General features: G+C 29.9%; 1 protein-coding gene across 1 annotated transcript in view; it reads right to left on the bottom strand.

Moving 5' to 3' along the window:
- Positions 1–22196, bottom strand: part of LOC148229276 (dual specificity tyrosine-phosphorylation-regulated kinase 2-like) — a 60029-nt gene that overhangs the window by 11955 nt on the left and 25878 nt on the right. Inside the window, exons 5-8 of the mRNA XM_088196500.1 lie at positions 15550–15688; positions 11335–11506; positions 11116–11259; positions 10785–10914 (exon numbers count right to left, since the gene is read on the bottom strand). Of these exons, the coding sequence (XP_088052626.1) occupies positions 10785–10914; positions 11116–11259; positions 11335–11506; positions 15550–15688 (585 nt within the window). The remainder of the gene's footprint in view (positions 1–10784; positions 10915–11115; positions 11260–11334; positions 11507–15549; positions 15689–22196) is intronic.

Genomic DNA, 22196 nt, shown 5'->3' with positions numbered 1-22196 from the left:
GAAAATTTACATGTAAAATTGTATATTATTATGTACAATATTGTTTCGGACATATCCGCGTTATGACATCTGTAAAAAATCATGAGCTTTCAGTCTTAAGAGCAATTATATATTTGATGAAATTTATTCTTTAGGGACGTTCTGAATGAAATACGTGAAACGAATAAAAAATAATGTTATTTTATATTGAAAAGCAAAGTTTATATTGGATTATTAACTTCACAGTCACGGAGCAATCGCGTTTTTCCTTCTACATTTTTGATTAAAAGAAATTAGAGTCGTTTGAAAGTATGGCATCTATATACAGAATAGCCAAAAAACACTGAACGACCTTTAATATATTTTAATGACTTCCAGCATGAAATCAATAATTATAATTTGATTCGCGAATGGTGAGATACTATAGATTGTTTCAACTGTGCTCTGAAGGCCACCGGTGACTCCCTTTATTTTAAATAATTTTATTATTATCAATTTAATAGTCAATTCTTATTTATTTGAGTGACTATAAGTAAAGTTAGTTCGCTAACAAAAAAAATTGTTTTTAGATTTAAGAATGTTTGCCAGAACATGTGTCTAAAGCCTTGACAACCAACTATGAGGCTTAGTTTGTTCTGTAGTAGTCTACGCAGATTTAAAGAATTTCAGAAATTAAAAAATAAATCGTGGTTAGGTTATTATTCGTTCAGTATCTTACCATCTATTAAATCGAGAAAATGTAGCTAATGTATCTACCTACATAATATTATTGCGTTGACCTAGAAGTTCGCAGCTAATCGTATTAAAAAAATCATTAAAGAGATTTTAGTGAGAAATGGTTACACAGGAAAACTTTGAGAAGTATATTATATAAAATGAGTTTACATATCTGGTTTTATATACATAAATAAATAAAATATGTGTAATTATATTAAATAGGTGCAGCTACAAAAAGCGAGAGGTCACACAAGCATGGAAAATTGCTACATTAACTTTTGACGTTCGATTAGTCTCGATATGTGTTCTTTAAAATTTTTTTTTTTATAAACTTAACTTGAGAACTTGCACCTTTCAAATGGATGACGTAAAATATGGTACGATCATCATATAAAATTGATATTTACTGTGTGCTGTAAGACTGTCTTTATTTTTTTAATATCTGGACGAGGAAGATTTTCAATCTTCTAGCAGTGTTTCTAACAAAGTTCATATTTGATATTAAAATTTATTTTCGGCATAAATGTCAGTTTACACATTGTTACAGGTGGTTATGTGGACCATGTTTGCAATTAGTACACTGAACGTTAAAGCGAACATCATACTTTTTAAAGCACCTCGCGCCAGAAAACTGGTTAGGCAGAAATTTTTGCACGGTAACCAGGAGTCGCCGGACCCTCGCCGTTTTATTGTCCGAGAGATGCTTTCTCCTCGACCGACGTTTCGGCGGTGGTGCTTCGTGCATTGTACCGGTTCACACGCAGTGAAAGTGCTCGAGGCTCTCGCGGTGAGAGTGAATCTTCGGCAGATGCCACTTATTTGCGTGTATGTATGTGTGTACACTGTCATTATAAGTCGACATGACCGGATGCTCTTTAACCGTTGCGTTACGCGCAATATCCAATTTTAAAAGTTTATATAATATGGCATAAGCACTCTATGATTATCTGAGATCCGATATGACACAGTGTAATCATTTTCAGGCAAATCGGCCATGTAATATTGGTTAATTTAAAGTATCTGTAAGAAATGGCACATTTATTTGAAAACATAATTATTACCAGCTCATTGTAGCTAGCTAAGAAAACATCGTTGTGTCTGGTACACTCGTATCAGGGCCCTGGGAAAATAATGAGTCCGGGCCTTATGACAAAAATGGCATTTTATATATTTTTAATATCGTAATATAATTTTTTGAATAAATAATAATAAGTACGAATTAACCCTTTCTATGCTACAAATAAGTTGCGACATATTTTCTGATATTATATTTTATGCGAAATATTTTAATTAGGCATTAAAAGTTATTAAAAATATTTATCTGATAATTAGTCAGATTTTCTTTGCTGCTCAGTGTTGCCATATAGTGAATTTCCAGTCCAGGGCAAAAGCAATAAAATCGTACTTTTTATAACAATATTACGAGTGAGAATCAAATAAAGCACATCTAAACCGAATTTTGCCCAATAGGAGAGCGCAAAAAACAATTATCACTTCTCAGAAGTCAAAAATCCACGCCAAAAGCAATAAAATCGTGTCACCGCCGTCGCAGTGGGAACGCTCGTTACCGAGCGTTCCCACTACGACGGCGCCGACACGATTTTATTGCTTTTGACGTGAATTTTTGCCTTCTGAGAAGTGATAATTGTTTTTGCGCTCTCCTATCGATCAAAATTCAGTTTGAATATACTTTTATCAGCCTTATTATAATTAAAGTCCATAGTAATATCGGTAAGAATAGCTATCATATTCTTAAAACATAGTGTGATATCGAAATGCAGACAAACTATAGAGCAATATGTGAGACGCGATGTTTATCTGAATTTATTCTTCCGCTTTTTTTCCCTTGAGAGATAAGTTGACTTAGTTTGTATTTTGGACATTTTGGAAAGGGCTAAAACTATAGTTAGTTTTAGCACTTTTATTGGGATAGTTTTGGGTTTGAACAGGAAATGGACGTTTTACAATTGCCAAATTGTGTTTCATAGATATTTTAAAGCAGCATATTATCGCCTATCAATTAAACTAAATTTATGTTAGTAGAAATATATATCTACTGGTGAAACTGTGAAAATATACCTTTACAAAAAAAAATACTTTGGATGTAAATAATTAATGATGAGTATGTAAATATATATGTTACTACATATAGAAAAGTTGAAATCATTAAATTTTACTAGCAACTGCCAGATAAATTATAATTTCACTGGTAAAAATAGATATCTACTAGTGAAAATGTATTCTAATATGATTTTACCAAAATGCATATTATAAAATATATTTTTGAGAATTTGTCCCTTCTCCCCTCCTCCCACCCCTCTCGGCTAGCCTGAGCGCTGACGTTCTGGCTGTGACTCCAAGAATAAAGGACGCGATTATGACTCATCAGACATTATGGTATTATCGACTTTACTCCTTAGTACCTTATTGCGTACATATTACACCGAAAATACATAGATCTTGACGCTACTAACAAATAAGCTTTATTTCTTAAATTTTAGCTAGATTTTTATAGTTTTATTGTGTATTATTTTTTATTGATTAATATATAAATATATTTAAAATTTAATTTAATACATGGATACGAAATAAAAAACATACTAATCTATAATATATGGCAATTTACGATACAGCTACTATTTTATTGGGGCGCATTTTGGACGTACCTTTGGATACGAATAAAATTGCTTTATAAAGGTTATTATTAGAAAAAAGGTTTTTATCGCACCTACCCCACATTAAAGCATTTGGAAAAAAATATTACATACTTTTTTAAGACACAATTTCAGTATTTTTTATAAAATCTTTTCATGACAAAATCTCGAATTGGTTTAAAAACGTAATATTTTTTAAAACTTACATTTGCTGGCAAAATGATAGGTATTTAAAAATATTAATTAATCAGGTACGACAGTTTGAGAGGCGATCGTAGTAAATTTATCATTTATTTGGCGTATATAGGACACGGAAGAAAAAACGCAGCGAGCAACGCAAACCGCTAAAGAAAAAAAACTGAAATCACTTTCACGTAATGAAATCACAACCTTTGCGCCTGAGTTCATAGTCTTACAAGATAATCTTTCTTTTCTAGGACAATTTTAAAAGTAAAAAACATGAGACTCGAACCCATAATAAAGTAGCGTAATAGATGTGCAATTTGCGATTATTTATGTATCAAAATTCACCGTAATTTATTTTTATCTACACTTTTTCGAGAAATTTTAGCGGAAACGGAATAGAGATGGTTGGTTACTTTTTAAGAAATGGCATCCAAAACAACAACAATCGCTGTTTATGCAATATTGTTGCTCCAATGAAATGTAACAGCGGGAACACGGAAAAGCATTGTGTTGAACAACGATATCGAATTCCTAACTGTCAATAAATTATAACCCGTAAATATCACTTTGCATATAGCGTGAGAAAGTAGGTATATGTTTCATCAGAGAAATAGACGATTAATTAAAATCTAAAACATTGTCGACATTGGAGATGAAGTGCTATACATTTTAACAAATTGAGATTTGAATGCAGTAGTGTTATCTGAAATACGTATTTTAGTTATATCAAACTTTCAGACAGAAGTTATTATTTTATATCATATTTTAAAAGCTGCCTTTCAAATGCATGGTTCTGATAATCTTTAAAGCATAGATTAAATATAGTAGTAAGAAATACTGATATGTATTTAGTTAAGATATAATATTATTTTGTGTTAAAATTTTCTGCGTCAATCTAATTCCATTCAGTGCGAGGTATTGGTCCATTTCTTTTGTGCCAAAAGAGAAATGTGACAAAATAACAACATGAATTTAAGCAGGAAGAAGTAATGCGTATTCATTGATAAACGAACTCAAATAATTAAGGAAAAAATATCGATTTAATGGACGTTTAAAATCGATTAACCTAATGACAAATGGCAATAAGTTTCTAAAGCAGTTTTACATGAAACAGGTTATTAAAAAATTAGTATATCAAAAACTCCATGTCAATAAGTCATGACCAAAATAACTTTTAATGTATCGTTACTTTCTGAATATTCATCATGTATCGAAACTAATAATCTCTCATACACATACTGGATAATGCAAGTTTTGATATGATTAACTTTCGTCTACTTTCGACCGGTTTCGGTCGAGATCGCTAATCGCCCGCGACAAAACCATCGCCAGTCGTTTCGCACTGTCGATTTCCTCCATCAAATCTATTAGATATTAGACAATTTTATTTTTATAAAGGTCGTTGTGTCTCTGGTAATTGATCGCGTAATGCTTTGATAATGTCGTCTCGTCAAAACTATTATTTATGCTTCCGATTTCATAAGACATATTTATTATTTTATAATCATTCAGGGCTCTACAACATTTTGTAGCCATTTACTTGGTATGGATTGTAGATTGCTTTTCTCCTTGTATTAAAAAATACCAAGTTTTCCACTTTACTGAGCAATAATTTAATTGTGTGATTTAGCATATTCGATTTTTTACTTTAACATTGCATAAACTGAATAAAAAGTGCATAATAATTGAACTTTCGATTGAACGAGTTCGATGCACTCTAGCGTTGTAATTCTTTTTAAACCAATATGTGATTATTGTTATGCTAAGATTTTTTTATAATAAAGGAAAACTTTTCACAAGACGTTTGAAAAAGAATTTTAATGTTACGTAGCATGTGTTGTAATGTGATTTTTGTGCAATTGTGGAATGTAATATTGTTAAAATTCAATATTGTGGTTAAACGCTAAACACAACTAGTGGTTAAATTTTTTTTCAAATATTTTTTGTATAGTACGTGTATAAATTATAAATTATTGTAATAGTTTGAGTATTTATGTTTATTATTTAACTCATTATTACTTATTGTTTAGTATTTAATAATTCACAATATTCTAGTTAAAATATATTTGACTTAATACAAAATATGTATGTAACTGATATTTTGTTTTTATTCCTATTCGATATCAATTTTTTTAAATCCAATAACCAATCTTCTATTTACAATTATAGAAATTAACACATGATATTAAATCATAAAAAGGGCAATACTGTTTGTAATATAGCGTTTTAACCGTAAAGTAAAAAATGGATTTCATTGTTAAATGGGACACCATCGTGAGAAACATTTTAACAGCTAAAATCACAAAGTACACACCATAAATCTGTTTCTAATCTGCCTTTATGAAAAAAATTGCTCCTTCGGCTTTCAATAAAAGGGACCATGAATATAAATACAGAAAATATAAAATATTATTACAATTCAGATTTTTTAGAGCGATCAAAATTGGACAACAGTCAAGAGGAAGCAGACTTAACTTCAGAACAGCGAATATTACAGAATCCGCCGCTTCTCTCTTCGCATCAACTTGTCCAGTTCAACGTCTGGAATCCAGAGCTCAACTCGCATCCGACAATTCAATCTCGCAAAGGTCAGGACATATTATTATAAATAATATTACTGATATTTTTATTTCATTTATTTTTAGAAATAGATTTGTAACTGTTAACTTTTGTTTATAAATATGAAAAGTTGATTAAAACCTTTTTGTGATTTTTTAACATTATACTGTATCTAATAATATATATTATTTGCAGTTGAACATTATTTTAATGATTTGTTTAAATGAACATTATTGTTTTATTATTACTTAATTCATTTTTAATCAAGTATGTTTTTAGAATATTTCTATTCTTATTTTAAGTTTGCTCTTAACATCTTTTCGTGAGATTAAACTCGATTTATGGAAATGCTCTTAAATATATAATATAATATTTAAGAAACGGTGTAATCATTCTTACTGAAACGTTTTCTTGGATAAATTAATATTTATAACGAGGGTTAATTATGTAAAATTGAAAAAGCAAATCAAATTGCAAAAATATTACTGCAATTTTTTTAGTATGATTTGAAATGATGAAGTAGTTGTCGTTTATTTAAGTTTATCTATCGTACGATGGTATGAAGTTTAGAAACCACTGAAAGACGTCATCAAACTGCCCAGCAAAAATTATGTTAACAAAAGTCAATTTATTTAAGTGTAAGAAAGTAAGCAGAACAAATAATTGATACTTAAAAACTGACAGTTTATACCTAAAAATAATGTAGAGATCTTCGACGTATAGCTTTTAATGAAATTGACGCACCGACCGTAAGAAAAACCGTAATACGCGTTAAAAGCGCCACAAAATGTTATCGATCTTTATAGCCCACTGACAAGTGACATTGTTATGCCGACAATGCATTTTGAACACGACTATAAGAGAATCGAGAGTTTAGCTAAAAGCATCTTAAACGGCAGCAAGTCGAATGCAACGACAAGATGGAATGCGTGGAATGCACGGTTGCCAAATATTCACATGTTCAAACTGAGTTATTTTTAATGTTGTTTTGTTTTTTGTAGTTAAAAAATTTATACACAGCTATTAATAGCACAGCGAGAATGAAACAAATAATAGGCTTTTACACATTATTTATACAAAAAATCTATTACGAGTAAATATAATTATACAATCTATTACGTCGAAAAGCTGCTAGTCTCTCACCCGCTGAAACCCCCTTTCATATTCTATAGATTTTCTAAAGGAACATTACCCAAAGGGCGTTCTTAACAACAACATAAAATTGTCTTTGAAAAAGTGGCATTGAGCCAAAAGTTTAAGATACTATGATTTATAGTATACATAAAGAGATGCTTTTATTATAAAAGCCAAAGGGAATCTATTAAATATATATGTGCTTTAGTGAAAATTGTATTTTATGTAATATTAAATATGCAAATATATTTTGGTTATTAAGCGGTTAAAAATATATGCTTTACTGAATTGTTGTATAAATAAGTAAACGTCAAATTATCTAAGAAACGTTTAGTCACAGACGTTTGAAATAGATATATTTGCACAAGTGGCAGATAATCGGTTATTTTAGCAGATGTTCTGTTCCTGGATACTGCACGGGCTCCTTTGTATCATCCAGCTAATTGATTTTCATCTTAATGCAAAAGTGAAAGCGAGCACTAACATGCGCTTCATATGCTAATTTATTTTTAAGCTCATAATGAAGACCAATATAATAATTGATAACGTTACATCATTACAAAATAGCCGATATGTAAGCAATTTTTTAATAAATAACATTGTATAGGGCTTAAAGGCATAGTAAGTATTGTTAATAATTAGTTCTCGTGGCCATTCGAAAATAATGATAAATGAAAAAACAGTAATTATACATTGCTTAATTTGTTTTGTGTATTCGCTATTCAAAAACCACTCAGACTATGAAAATTCAATTTGTTTTTCAACCAAAATCTTTGTTAACATTTTAAGCGTTTTGTTATGCAATTTTCAATGTGTTTTTTACACAGTATTATTTTGGTACAATACTATTATATTTTGTATGAAACTCTGAACGTGACATATTTAATTCAAATGCTTAAACAAAGTGGTCTCAGTTGCTAATTGCTAGAGACTAAAATAAACTCAAATTTTTTACAATAAACTTTTTTTGCTAGGATAATATTTCTTATTAGTTGATTTCAATAGAATAGAATCAACTGAAGAATAAATCTATATTTTTAAAATAATCTATTGTAAAATTAAACAAAATATATAGTATTTCATTTGTTTCATACAAAGTAATTAACTACATTTAAAAATAGATTTTATTGATTAACAATAAATTTCCATTTCAGGATATTTTATTATAATTTGGCATGATTTAAATAAAAATATTTTATTTTAATATCTTATAATAAAATGCCCAGGCTTTAACGCCCTTTATAAATTTAATGGTGATAGAGACAAGCAAATTTTCAGAAAGTGTAATTTTGGGTAAAAAATGCATTTGACATTACAGTGATAATATTTCAAACAAAAATATTTATTTACGAGCAACATAATGTGACCAGTGGTGTAAGTAGGTAACTAATACTCAAAAAGTCATGGGTTCAATTTTTTATGGTGTCTAGGAGGAGATCCGGAAAATTTATCTCCCGCAATTCACCGTCAGCAATTAATCGCTAGCAGTTTACCGTAGCGTCAATTGATCGCATAAACAATTTTTAGCATATTTTATCGCCAGGCAATACTTTAATATAAATGTATTTATTTATTTACGTAATTACGTAATTAAAAATCCGGAAACGGCAGAGTTTGGCAACGGACTCTCTTAGTTGATTGTAATAGTTTAGGAACGGTGTCCAGAAAGAAAGACTTTAAGGTACGCAGCCAAAATATATTGAGTAGTCGGTCACTTATGTGCAATAAATTGTTAAAAATAAATAAGATATGTCTTAGTTGTATTTTTAAAAAAATTTTAAATTTCTATTTTACACTACATCTAATTAACACTCTAATGACTTCCGTAAGTAGCTATTTTTGACACGCCATATATCTGATTAGTCATCTAATTTTATGTTTTTTATGTATCGTAATTTATTATACATAAAACTGGTTGTCAAATTAATTAACGTCTGATTAAATTTGACGTAATGTAATAGTATACAGCAGAAAAATATACAGCTAGAAATCTAGACTCTTCAGTTGATTTGTATGCAAAGAAAAAATAACTTGTTGCTACATATATAAAGCATCCTTGCGTTGGAACAGTATTTCAAAATGTATACTAAGTAATACACTTTCTTCCATCACTATAATCTCGTTGCCATATAAAACTGACTCATCTGACGCAACATAATAATAGTCGATGCGATTTTTATTGAGCTCACTCAATAAAAGAGCAATAAACCCATTCTATCATCGTAACGTAAAGATCCATATCTGTCTAGTAAGATATGGACTGACTATACATATATGTATAAGAAGAAAAAATACGCCAGGAAGCGTCCATTCACGTGTACGTTTCAATTATTCGATAACAATGCGACGATAACGTTGCGCAACAACCGGCACTGTTTCGCAACAGTATTTTTTTCACACGGAACATCTCTAAAAATCTGCATTTACACAGATTTATACAGATTTTTCACTGAGAAACCGTGTGTACAGATCAAAATCTGTTTATATTGAAATTTAAAATAACAGTACACCGTTGCAATCTTAGCATCATAAAATGCACCAACTATATTCATATATTTTTTAATGCCTCTCGATATCAGAACATCGAATATTAATGCTTTATCATATACAACAATTTTTATCCTGTAATCTGATATAAAAATTAATTATCTCTTGAAAGTATCCACTCCAGAACATACAATATATTTGAAAATAATCAGATATGTCAATCAAAAATCAGCTATAGCAATCGTCGCTTTGATAAGTATTTCGCTCGTTTTAGAGAACCACAGGAATCCAATCTGGGTCTACTGCTCTTTTTGCTCTTAATCAACGACATTAATGCGGATATTAATAACTAAAAAATATTTATTATATCCTGATAAGTATATAAAAGTATTCAGATCCGCTCCCTTCACAAAAAGATCTCCCTTCACAAGTCGATCGACTTATATGACTTCCTTTAAGCATCGTCAAATGTCACTTGTCACATTTTACAGATCTTCTTGCTCGGCGGAATTTTTTTTCAGTTCATGCAAAGCTGTTTTAATATATATTTTTATTGTTTGTATAATGCCAATGATGACACAATGGGGAATATGCCAAGTCATGAGATCAGATTTGTAATAAAAATTAAATAAACACAAGGTACTTTTACATTCATCCCAGCATCGTTTCTGAGGTTTACTTATGATCATTGAAAACGCAAGTCATATCGATATTAGAATTTTTTTAAAGTTAAAATGCAAGACGAAAATTTTTTTACCTCAATTACATTTGGTAGCAATAATTTGACGCACAATCTAAATCTAATCATATTGATGTCACGAATAAGCATGATTTAAACTCGATAAAGAATTAAATTATTAGTTCACTATCCATCACGGTTGAATAGATTTATATTTATTATTCTACACCTCGTTAGGTTAACATTGCAAGGCATGCAAAGTAGAAGTATTATAGACGAATATCTAAAAGACCTAAGTTCAAATCCCGTATGAACTCTATATGTTTTCAAATATTTCGTATATACACTATGTGATTTTTATATATAGCAAGATTTAAAATTGTACTCACTCTAAGCATTTTCCTATGAAGTCTACGAAGAGCGTATCCTCGCATCTGATGACTGTTGATAGCGTCTTAGATCCAGGTTTTCTTTTTCTTCCCTTGCTATTTATGGTACATCTAGGGTTCCCCTTTGAATCTGAAATAATGATAATAATATGATTTTTGTTGTTGAAAGTTTAAGTATTAAAATGTTTTAAGAGCTATATTATACAAAAATCTATTTTAAGAACTTAAGTTATATTATTTTAAATATAAGTGATTTATGTATAGTTCATTCACATTATTTTACCATAAATATTTGCTTTCTACTTTTTTTATATAATATTAATTTCCATACCAAAAAATAATCGTCTACGAGATGCAGAAACAATGACGTCATCTGGCGGTAAGCCTAGAACTTCCATGATGCAGGCCAGCTGCTCAGCCTCGTTTTCTCCAGGAAACAGAGGATATCCAGTGTACAGTTCTGCTAGAATACATCCTGATAAAAAATAAAAATAAATTAATAAAAATATTTTTTTAGTAATATATTAATTTTAAGAAATAAAATAGTTACCTAAACTCCACATATCTATCGGCGCTCCGTAAGATAAACCTAATATCACTTCTGGAGATCTGTAAAACCTTGACTGGATGTACGTGTATACCCTTTGGTGCGTGTAGCAAGAACTGCCAAAATCTATAACTTTTATTGAACTACTGCCGCGCTGCTTCAAAAGAATGTTTTCCTGTGGACAAAGAAATATATATTATTAATAAAAAAAAACAGTTATGGCAATGTAAATTTTGTGATAGTTATATTTTTTCGATTAATTGGCAAATTAAATAATATATATATATATTTATATTTATTTTGCATACAGTGCAACATTCAAATAGCGGAATTCCGAAGCGTAGCTGCAACATAGGAATTTGTAACGTCGTGCAATTTAGTACAAATTTATATGCAATATAAGACAAATGTTGGTAGCATGTTTTTTATAAAAAGAATTTTGTATGCATAAAATTTAACGTGTGCTCCCGTCAGCTCCAGTTGGTGCTGTGTGTTGTTGAAAATACTGATTCACTAAAACAATAATATCAAAGAATTAATAAGTTTTTCTCCTTTAATTGATTTACAAATAATAACACTCGAAACACGGAATATTCGCGTTCGAAACGTCAAAAGACGATTTATAGTCCTAATTGTTTGAGGCAAATAGCGCCGCAATAATATCGAGTGGATAATCGGTGGGCTAAAGTTTTGCGCTAAACTTTATTATCGTAATGAGCATAGGCACGTCATTGGAAGGATTTATTCGTTTTTGCATACCATAACATACATTGTAAGTAAATAAATAAATAAAATATTGCAGTATTCATATTTATAAACGTATTTTTAATGTGGCGTGACTGCGGATAGCCACGCGACACGGAAAAGTATATTTTTTGCGATATAAAAAATGTTATTTAAATTGATGAAAAAATATTTTGTATTATAAAAGGAAGAAATACATAACATCATAAATTTTATTTCTATTTTTACAAATTATTAGGTTGCTTGATAAATATTTGTCTGAAAAGTATATATTTTGAAGAACAGTGCCAGAGCAAAAAATCAATAAGGGATTGTCAGGCTTTGAATTGAAATAGCCAGTTATATGGTTTTGAATTGAAACCCTTATTTTTATTATATTATGAAAATGTGTGACAAAGGTACACATGTTTATCTGAGTAGACAATTCTGGTTTAAAGAGAAGTAGGGCTGAGGAGCAAGAGTGGTTAATAATAAAATGCTAAAAATGTGTGATTGATTTATCGATAAGATTTAGTTGCAAAAACTTTATATATTTAAATTGATTGTATAATACATACCAAATTTCACATCCAAATAAAGTAATTTACAACTTCAAGGAAATAAGCTGAATTCGATAATAGTAAATACTGCTATTTCTGCTTTAAAGCGATACTAGACGTCTTCGTGCAAAACTTTACTATTTTCCGAATCTTCTCAGTAAAAAAATGTAATAAATATCATTATTATTATTGACATTAGAAAGCTCAAAGATAATCTTTAAATAAAATTATCTGAATTTGATAAAAAAAGAAACTTATAATTCCCATCTTTTAACGATACCAGATTTCAACATACACAATTTAAAATATGAAAAACTTTACTAGTTTTCGACTTTTTGTTCATTGGAATGATGCGATGAATACATGCTGATTTGGAGGCTCTCTATTTTAAGATAAATCTATAATAACAATTATTTATTTGGCTTTAGAAGTGCTGAAGAATTAGAATGACAAATACAAAAAGAGTAAATTTAAAAGTTAAAATTATATTTTGATTGCAAAAGCAGATCAACTTGTACAAAAAATTTGTACATATAATATTTTTTTTGTAAAAATTTAAACTGAAAATTTTCGATCGTTATATTTTTATAAAAATACAAACTTTCACAAATTTTTAACTACATTTTCAAGGTTTCAGATCATTAGGGAGTCTGACTTCGTAGCCAGTGTGACGCTTAGTGGAATCTAGTTAGAGTTTTATTAGATTATATTGCAATTATGACAGACGATGAATGTCGAGATGTATTCTTCGAGCGATGGTGGAGAAACCGGCGCAGGGATGATGTCCATGGGAGGTCCTCAAAGGTCTAGTTGATGACGTAGCAGCGAGTGTACAGCGGAGGAGTTCCTCTCGGGATGTGAGCGTCCATTACAGTATGTTGTCCGCGGGTGACGGGCGTCTGCTGTTCACTTCGAATGGCTATTTGTGACTACCTTATTGTTCTCCTTGGTCTAGGGCTGCAAAGCTTGCTAATCAATCATAATCATGCAGCGATCATCCAGCCAATAAATGTACTTGTTTCTTAAAATAGCGAAATAGTTAAACGCCTTTAGAAAGCGACATTAACGGTCATCAAACCATTGTATTCTGCAATGGGATTCTTATAGATCCGTTTATTTATTATATCCGTGACCATTTCGCAGCAAGAAAATATTTTCTTAATGACGGAGAATATTTACAGTAAAAACACTTGCGTGTTATTTCATTTTTTCTGGTCGTAACAAGGGCTTTTGTGTGTGGTGCTATTCTTTACGCTGTTGATGTGTAATCATTTTGATTACAGTAAATAAACGTGAGTTTTGAGGAACTCCTACTGTTATTAAGCATCTTTAAAATCGATAATGAAATAAAGCAAAATATATTACTGTCAATAAAAAAAGAACCATTGAACGCAGCAATGTAAAATAAATTACATTATTAAGATATTTACAAACTGGAAATGTGATCGCAACTCACCCAAATTCAAAAATGCAGCAATCAAATATATTTTCAACAATTGAAGATTTAAATTCTTTGCAAGATTTACAAGAAGTAACTTTATCGCCAGAGAATTATTTAAAGCGAGATTTTCAAAATACAATTTAATCAATTAACCCTTTGAGGAGTATCGCCGTACATGTACGGTGGTCGATATTTTATTGTTTTGAGGTACCCCAGATAGTTATATATTTACATATATAACTTATGAAATTATAAATAAACAGCATTTTAATTATATTTTTTTTTAATTTGCAATAATGTGAATAATTTTTATAGATAATAATACCAATAAATTATAGACTACAAAATAAATTAACATGTATTAATTTAAAAACTGTAACTAAATCTCTAATGCTGTTTTATTTTATAGTTAAAATGCATAGTATTAATTATGTTTATTATTCGTACTATATTTTTCATAAATTTAGAATTACTCGATTTGCTATTTATTTCACAAATTTTATTTTGCGTTCTTCATAAGCTAATATTCCTCTTTATGCATCATTAGTTGTCTATATTCATTTAATCTAAATGATTTTGGTTATACAATAGTAGAAAAATAGAGATCAAGAATAAGACAAACAAACCTGTTTCTAGGCTTCAATAATATATTATTAACTATTTTTTCTTGGATTAGATTGCAATGAATTGCCAATTATTCTCTGGCGTCATATATTTTCAATATTTATTGTGAGAGTTTTCTATAACAAATATTTACAATTAAATTAAATATATTTTTGTAGCATATTCTTCCATACAATACGACTTCTAATTTTTTTTGTACACACAATAACTCCTTAGCTGCCTAAATCTGGTATACCGAGAATTGCAGATCAAGTCATTAATAGCGTAGTTGAAGATTTTTTATAATAAATTCATATAACATGCAATTTCGTATAAATTGTTTACTTGGTAAAAATTATGCCATCATAAACTTAGCGGCGCAATTTTTTTTTTAATATCGGAATGAGGAGTCAAGATGGTCATCAATACATATTTAACAAAAAAAGTACTTAGGTATCAATGACCAAAGCACAACTAACTGTTAAAAAATATATGACAAAAAACGACATTTATTACGGAGCTACCTAAATATATAATATAATCTAGAATGTGAATTATCTTTTCAATATACAAATATTGTCCATTTAAAGTATTTTGTATCATTCTACATTCCTTTCTTCAAAATTCGATGAAATTAAAATTTATATTGACATTATTCAATTCGAAAGGCAATTATCAATCGAAAACCGATTTAAAGTCCGAAATACCAGTCATGCTACAATAAAGTTTAATAAGCAATATGATTTATCTTTTTCGTTTTATTGCCAACGACGAGTATAACTTCTCGTAATAGAAATTGGACGATGGGTGCAAAAATTGCCCCGAGGGTTAAAAATAATAAAAATTAAACATAACCAGACTATTCAATTAGATTACAAAAAAATCTCTCACCGGTTTGAGATCGCAGTGTATGATGTTCTCCGTTTTCAGTAGCCGCAGACATTTTAGAAGCGAGTTGGCGAAGCGTCTGATGAGGCTCAGGCTGAAACCTTGGTAGTTGTTCTTTTTGATTAGCTCGTAAAGGTTGATGCTGAAACAAAAAGGAGAGAAAAAGTTTTAAGTGCGTGTGTACGTGTGGTAAATTGCCTTTGGACGGGCGCGGGCTACCAACGTGAAAAATAAGGGGGATGAGAAAAAAAAAGTATTTGTTCGTTTCGTTTTTCGTTCCATATCAGGTATTGTCACATAACGGTGTCAAGGATAGACTCTGGCTAAATTATATTTATACAATTTTGCGCGTGAAGTAGTGTGTGAAGGAAGAAAATCAAATCCGCCAGGGATTTTTACACAGACCTATTGCAAATAAAAGGGGGATAATGGAAAAAATTGAAAACACAGATGTATAAGATGAATAAATATGTAGGTAAGAAAATTCTACACCGACTTGAAATTAAAACACAAATCTTAAAAAGGAGATTGCGTTTTCCCCTAAGATTATAACGGAGGATAAAAAATATGCAATCCTTTAAAAAATAGTATAGATATTTTACTTTGTATTCACTCACGCTGATTTTAAACTATTACTGCTAAAAAAGTTTTTTGGAAAGTTATCGTTATTAAGGCATGTTTATTTTCATCGTCCATAATATCATTAGGCAGGTAAATGCAAACAAAAAAAATATAGAGACGCAAGAATGAATTCCATTGCTTGTCAATAGCATAGGAATTCGGCCAAAAACTGAGGACCGTTTTTTATGACTGCATTAATTTATAAAAGTGCTAACGCTAGTGAAGACTATTATAAATGGGTACAATATTTGAGATGAAGAAAATAACTGTGTATGGAAGAAAAGCAATCTTTAGCTTAAACGTAACATAAACAATATTGTAACTACATTAATAAATAATATATAGATAATTCTAAATCTCTTTTTTTTTTCATCACGAGCTCAAAATTCGGTCGTAGTTTAGCGTCTGGTATTACGGCCATATCCGATTGAATAAAAATTAGCATAATCGATTTGCTTTCGGCTGACGATCGGATATAAATAACAATTTGCACAAAATAATTAGTCATAAATACACGAACGGTGGCATCTCGAGTATTAAAATGGCACGCGATGTCCCCATTGGCTTTAATAACAAAATTTCAGTTTTGATCACCGCTTCTCAAATATACAAAACAACGACGAGCTCGAGATACTAATTGGCGCATCTACGTTCAAGAATAAAAGTGAAATTTTGCTTTACTTATTTTTTCTCATGGTGTATTATTTTTTTGAAACATATTTACATTTTACGCCCTCTTTGAGATTAAAATGATTGATCGCTGTTTTCCATATTTGCACAAATGTGAATCTGTGTTTTAGCATAAATAGTAATTATTTTAATGGTAAAAAGTAATACTAAAACATGCAAATAAAATATATGTGTTGAATAAGTTATTACTTTAAAAAAATATAATATATACAATGATATTCTGAATATTTTTCTGTATTACAATAAAGTAATATATTAGAAAAATATAAAGATTAATTTGCGTTTAATGTTAATTGTAACTGTTATATTTTAGTAATACAAGCGATATTCGATAAATAAAAGTACAAGGTTAATAAATAAATATTTTACACTGTATGGTGCTACTAGACCTTAGTTGCAGCAATATTGTGCCTACAGCGTGTGTTTAGAAATACTTCTGTCTATGGCTATACAGTTATGAATATCTTTTAAAATAGTGTAATAAAGTGATATGTACGCTATTTACTGCTACTCATAAACTCATAAAAATGAATTAAAAAAAAATTATTTTGATATGTATGTATTCCAAAATTAAAAAAGAGTCCACGCCCACTTTTATTGAGACGGCTAATCACGACGTTTTGAGGGTGTAATCAATTTTTTTATTGCCGCTTATTTTCTTATTTGAATATTTGCCTTTCGTGTCCTTTGTGAATTTGACAACCGCGCACTTGTCATTTCGTATTCAACCTGTCCATAAATATCGCACATTTGTGTGTTTCATTAAAGACGACATGTGACCGTTATGGGGTGATTTTAACTAATCCCTTGAAATGTATTATTATCATGTACACATTAAATAAATATGTATTACCAGTGAAACTACATTTTTACTAGCGTTTCAGTGAAATCATATCTGAAAAGATTTTTACCGGTAAATATATATAGCGCTAGTAAAATAAAATATCTATAACATTATATTTGACAAAACGTTTATTTCCTGTTTAAACCACTTAAACGTACAACCAAACTCAACTTGACCTAATGAAAGTTCTAAAACTACTATAGTTTTTAAGCTTTTATCAGGTAAATTCGTTTACGTTAGGTTTGGGTTTGGCTTAACTTATTTTAAATATTGTAGTATTTTGTATTTTGTAATACGCGAATTAGATCATTAGTTTATGAAAAATACTGTTTTAGTTATTGAGCTAGTGAAATTATTTATGTATACTAGTCAAAATATATAACTTCATTTACTATAACATATATAATAATAATCGGTATAACAAAGATTTCAGTGGGTCGTTAAGACTAGTTTCTGTTTATCGCGCTTTTAACGCGTAATATTCAACAGAAGTTTTCTCACGTTAAATGCGTCAATTTCAATAAAAATTGAGTCAATGGACAATATAACGATCCACTAAATTAATTAACTGTTAACAATAAGACAAAGAAGATACTAAACCTTAATTGTGGCAATGTTGCGTGTTTAAAATGGTCGTATCACCGCATACTTTGAATTGCTACTATTAAAAACTAATTCTTTCATATAAAATTGTCACAAAATGAATAAACTATCAAATAAAAAATATAGTAGGCGCGAGATTTCTATGATATTAGAAGATAAGTGTGAAGGGGTGAACTTGAACATTGGACTAGGTGTTGATCAAGAAATAAAAAAAATATTTTGTAGTACAATGTTTTGTAACAATATTATAATTTTAATTTATTTTTATTAAATCTTCCAAATAGGCGTAAGCCCAATGCGTTACAACGGGGTAAATCTATACCAGCTGAATACGTCAATCAGATAGAATGAATGCCTACAAGTAAGTACCAACAAACTCAAGTCCGGAAATCAGTGACAACTATGTTAATAATTATAAATTAGTATGTGTAATATAATTTATAACCAATAGATGTTACTGCAGCTGGAGCCATTTTTTTTATAATAGCGCATTTTTTATAAACGAAAATTCGAGTGCCCCTGCCGGGGCTCGAACCCGCAACCCCAGAATTACTAGTCTGAGACGTTACGGACTACGCTATTCCGTCTTTATATATTTGTTTATACAGTTGTAATGGTATATGTTAAATGGAAGAGTTTCAACAATAGTATTCTATAAAGCTAGAACAATAAAACAAAATTAAATATTAATTTAAGAACCCCCAATTTTTCTCACAATAACCACAAATACCACAATAAAAAAACTGAAGCATTTAAACAACAGTAATACCCTTGTGGTATTGTCATAATCATATTGTCGCCCATAAATGCCTATCTATAAGTTACATGCTTTCACCAGAGATGGTATAGAATGTGGTGTTAAACAATATCGCTATTGGTGATAAATTGGCTTTATTTTCTATTCGCCAAAAGTATATAAAAACTTGTCAGTTAAGAACATACAACCAGAGACCAAGGAACTGTTCAACTGCGAGGCTCTTAAAACTTACATCGACCCCTAACCTAACACATTATTTGCTATCGTAAATCTGTATAATCTATATGTTTATGCAGTAAACTATACATTAAACAGTTTTTTCGGTATCCAACTGGCGGAATAAGTTACACAAATAATTACTAAGAATCTGACTTATAAATAAATCCCAGTAATGTATAATAAACATTTATACTGATATGTACAAAAATTATAATAACATAAGAAATATTTATATGTATAAATAATATAGAAAGCGGACTGTACGAGTGCAAAGGGCTAAAAAGCGTATCATCCTTTTACGACTACTTCAACATCAAATACTTTTATGACAGACTATATATAAATTACGGTCTACTACACTATTAAATAACCATTTTATGATGAGAAATTGTTATTTATACTATGTACATACATATATGCCACCGTCTTATACATATTATATTGAAGAAAATAACTTATAAACTCGACCTTTCTTGTCAAAACTAAATAGAACAACAACACATTCTCTCTCTCTTTCAAAGATCATTATAATGAAGGTATACATTTACACTGAAAAGTGATACCTTTCTTTAACGACATGTTACGCCATAAAGTAGAATCCGTGGAATGTTTAAAACTAACCCATTTTCTATTGAAGGTTTCGTCATAAAACAGAGAATACATCACATTCCACGGATGAACTCTGATTGAGTAATAAACCGTTTTATGTCCAATTACGTGACGAGTTTAGTTATAAAGCTATTTTCAATCTTTGTATGTACATTAGTACATACGTAGTACATGCCTTGGACACTTTCACTTTGTTATGTTTAGTGTCTAATCGAACTGTATGTGCTCAGTTCAGTCTATGTAATCTACTTTTATATATCTTCTATGCACACACTACGAAGCTTCTAATTAAATTAACAACAGTTTCCAAAGCTACACAACACGCATGTCTATTGTATGTACACTAGATCGGGTCGAATCCGGTTCCAATGTGTTTTATATATATATAAGTATACGATACACGAACATTAATTACCTGATAAAACTAAGTTATTCACTAGTGTTTTATCATATAATAAAAAATGGTCGACTAACAAGAGGTATCAGTTCGATTGGTTTCAATATCGGTAAAAACATAATAATGGGCTCTCGGCAAGCAATAACTTTATTATTTATGTAGCGTTGATTCAGAATAATATGAATAAAGTATTGATTTAGCGAGCAACAACGCAAACATATGTATAAAATACGTTGTACCGTAAGAATCCAAGTTAAGATTATATTCATATTTATTCTATAATATTTCAATCTGCCTGAGATTTCTGAACTCTTTTTCCTAAGTTTAAAATTATTCAGTAGTTCATATGCATCTATCATTAAATCATGCTGATATTTTTGAGAAGCTCAGTTTTGCATTGCCATCGTCCTTATTTGCTTTCCTAATAGCTCAGCCACGAAAATAAAAATAAACTTTAAAATGCACCCTCATCCCCCGCTGGGCTAAAAAAGAGGTGAGCTCGCGTGTCACCGCCACGACAAATTTATACGAGCTACTGACACGACAGGTAACGCTATATCGTCAACGTGAGACCACTATCGATTTTGTATGTGGTTAAATGAAAAAGTTTTTCATTCATTCGAACCCGAGCCTTATCGAGTTTTAATGAGACTGTGACTGACAATAGATAATGCACGTTAATTTGAACGAATAAAAATTAAATTATATTTTTATTCAAAAAAAATACCTAAAAATTTTGGGCCACGCAGCGAGAAATTTTACGAAAAATATGTTTTGTTGAAATTTCTGTTTATTTAAAAAAATTTAATCAATTTACTCAATGACTGTATTTTTATTTACTCATCTCATACTCCAACATTGATATATAATATATATTTTGATCTTATTTATTATCTTGCCAAAGACGAGACAAATTAAAAAAAGTAGGTAAGTTGCTACGAATCAAGAAGATTCTGAGAATGAAAATGTCGGGATTATCCATAATCGTTGCAACGAAATTAGTCGCAAAATACTTGCTAAAAGGAAACTGATTGATTTGTGTCCCTTAGATTTTTTAAGAAACAAAGTTTTTTTCTAATCGACAATAACAGTTTCAAAGCTCTTATATACGCATATCGACCGTGGATCTTACTTGAAATTAAGATCGAAATTGTACAGATGCTCTTGACTGGTGACTCAGAGGCCGCGGGTTCGAACCACAGCAGTATACTTAAATTTTTAAACATAAAAAACATAATAAATCATAATTAATTATATAGATGTCACCAAGTACTTGTAGGTATTGTGTCTGATTTACTCACTCCGTTGTAACGCATTGGGCGTACGCCTGTTAGGTTACAGTAAGAAATTGAAAAACGCGAAGGGCAAGGATTCCATGGGTTGACGACGTTCCCCTATTTTACTTATTTTAAATACATCATTTTATATATGCACACTAATAAATCTAATAAAGTATATATTTGACAAAAACAAAGAGTCTGATTCCACCCCAGATTGTCTACATTAAACATATGATCAAGGCCAAAAATATGTTGGAATTATCTCATTTCTGCAATGGTATGTTTTATTTTATTCCTTATTACAAATCTAACTAACATTATTTGACATATTTTCCTAATGCGTCATGATAAACATTACACAAAAAAATATTCAACATTTCATTTAAATACATAAAAATACTATAGATCAACTCAAACATATTTTTATATATTATCATATGTATCCATACACACATTCTTTAATATACAACATGTTTATAATAATTATATCAATATAAAATAAATTAAAATCATATATGGTGCTTGTTTTAAATATAATAGCACCATTCCACATATTTTTTCCAGCTCCTCATAGCTATCACTGAAAACATATTTGTATTTGGCAAGCAAGAATGGCTCATGTAAGTACAT

The sequence above is a fragment of the Plectrocnemia conspersa genome, unplaced genomic scaffold (assembly GCF_051122295.1).
Source record: "Plectrocnemia conspersa isolate PC_06_02 unplaced genomic scaffold, ASM5112229v1 ptg000011l, whole genome shotgun sequence".
NCBI lineage: Eukaryota > Metazoa > Arthropoda > Insecta > Trichoptera > Polycentropodidae > Plectrocnemia > Plectrocnemia conspersa.
Note: the sequence above shows the minus strand (reverse complement) of the source record. Positions and strands in the feature narration are given on the sequence as shown.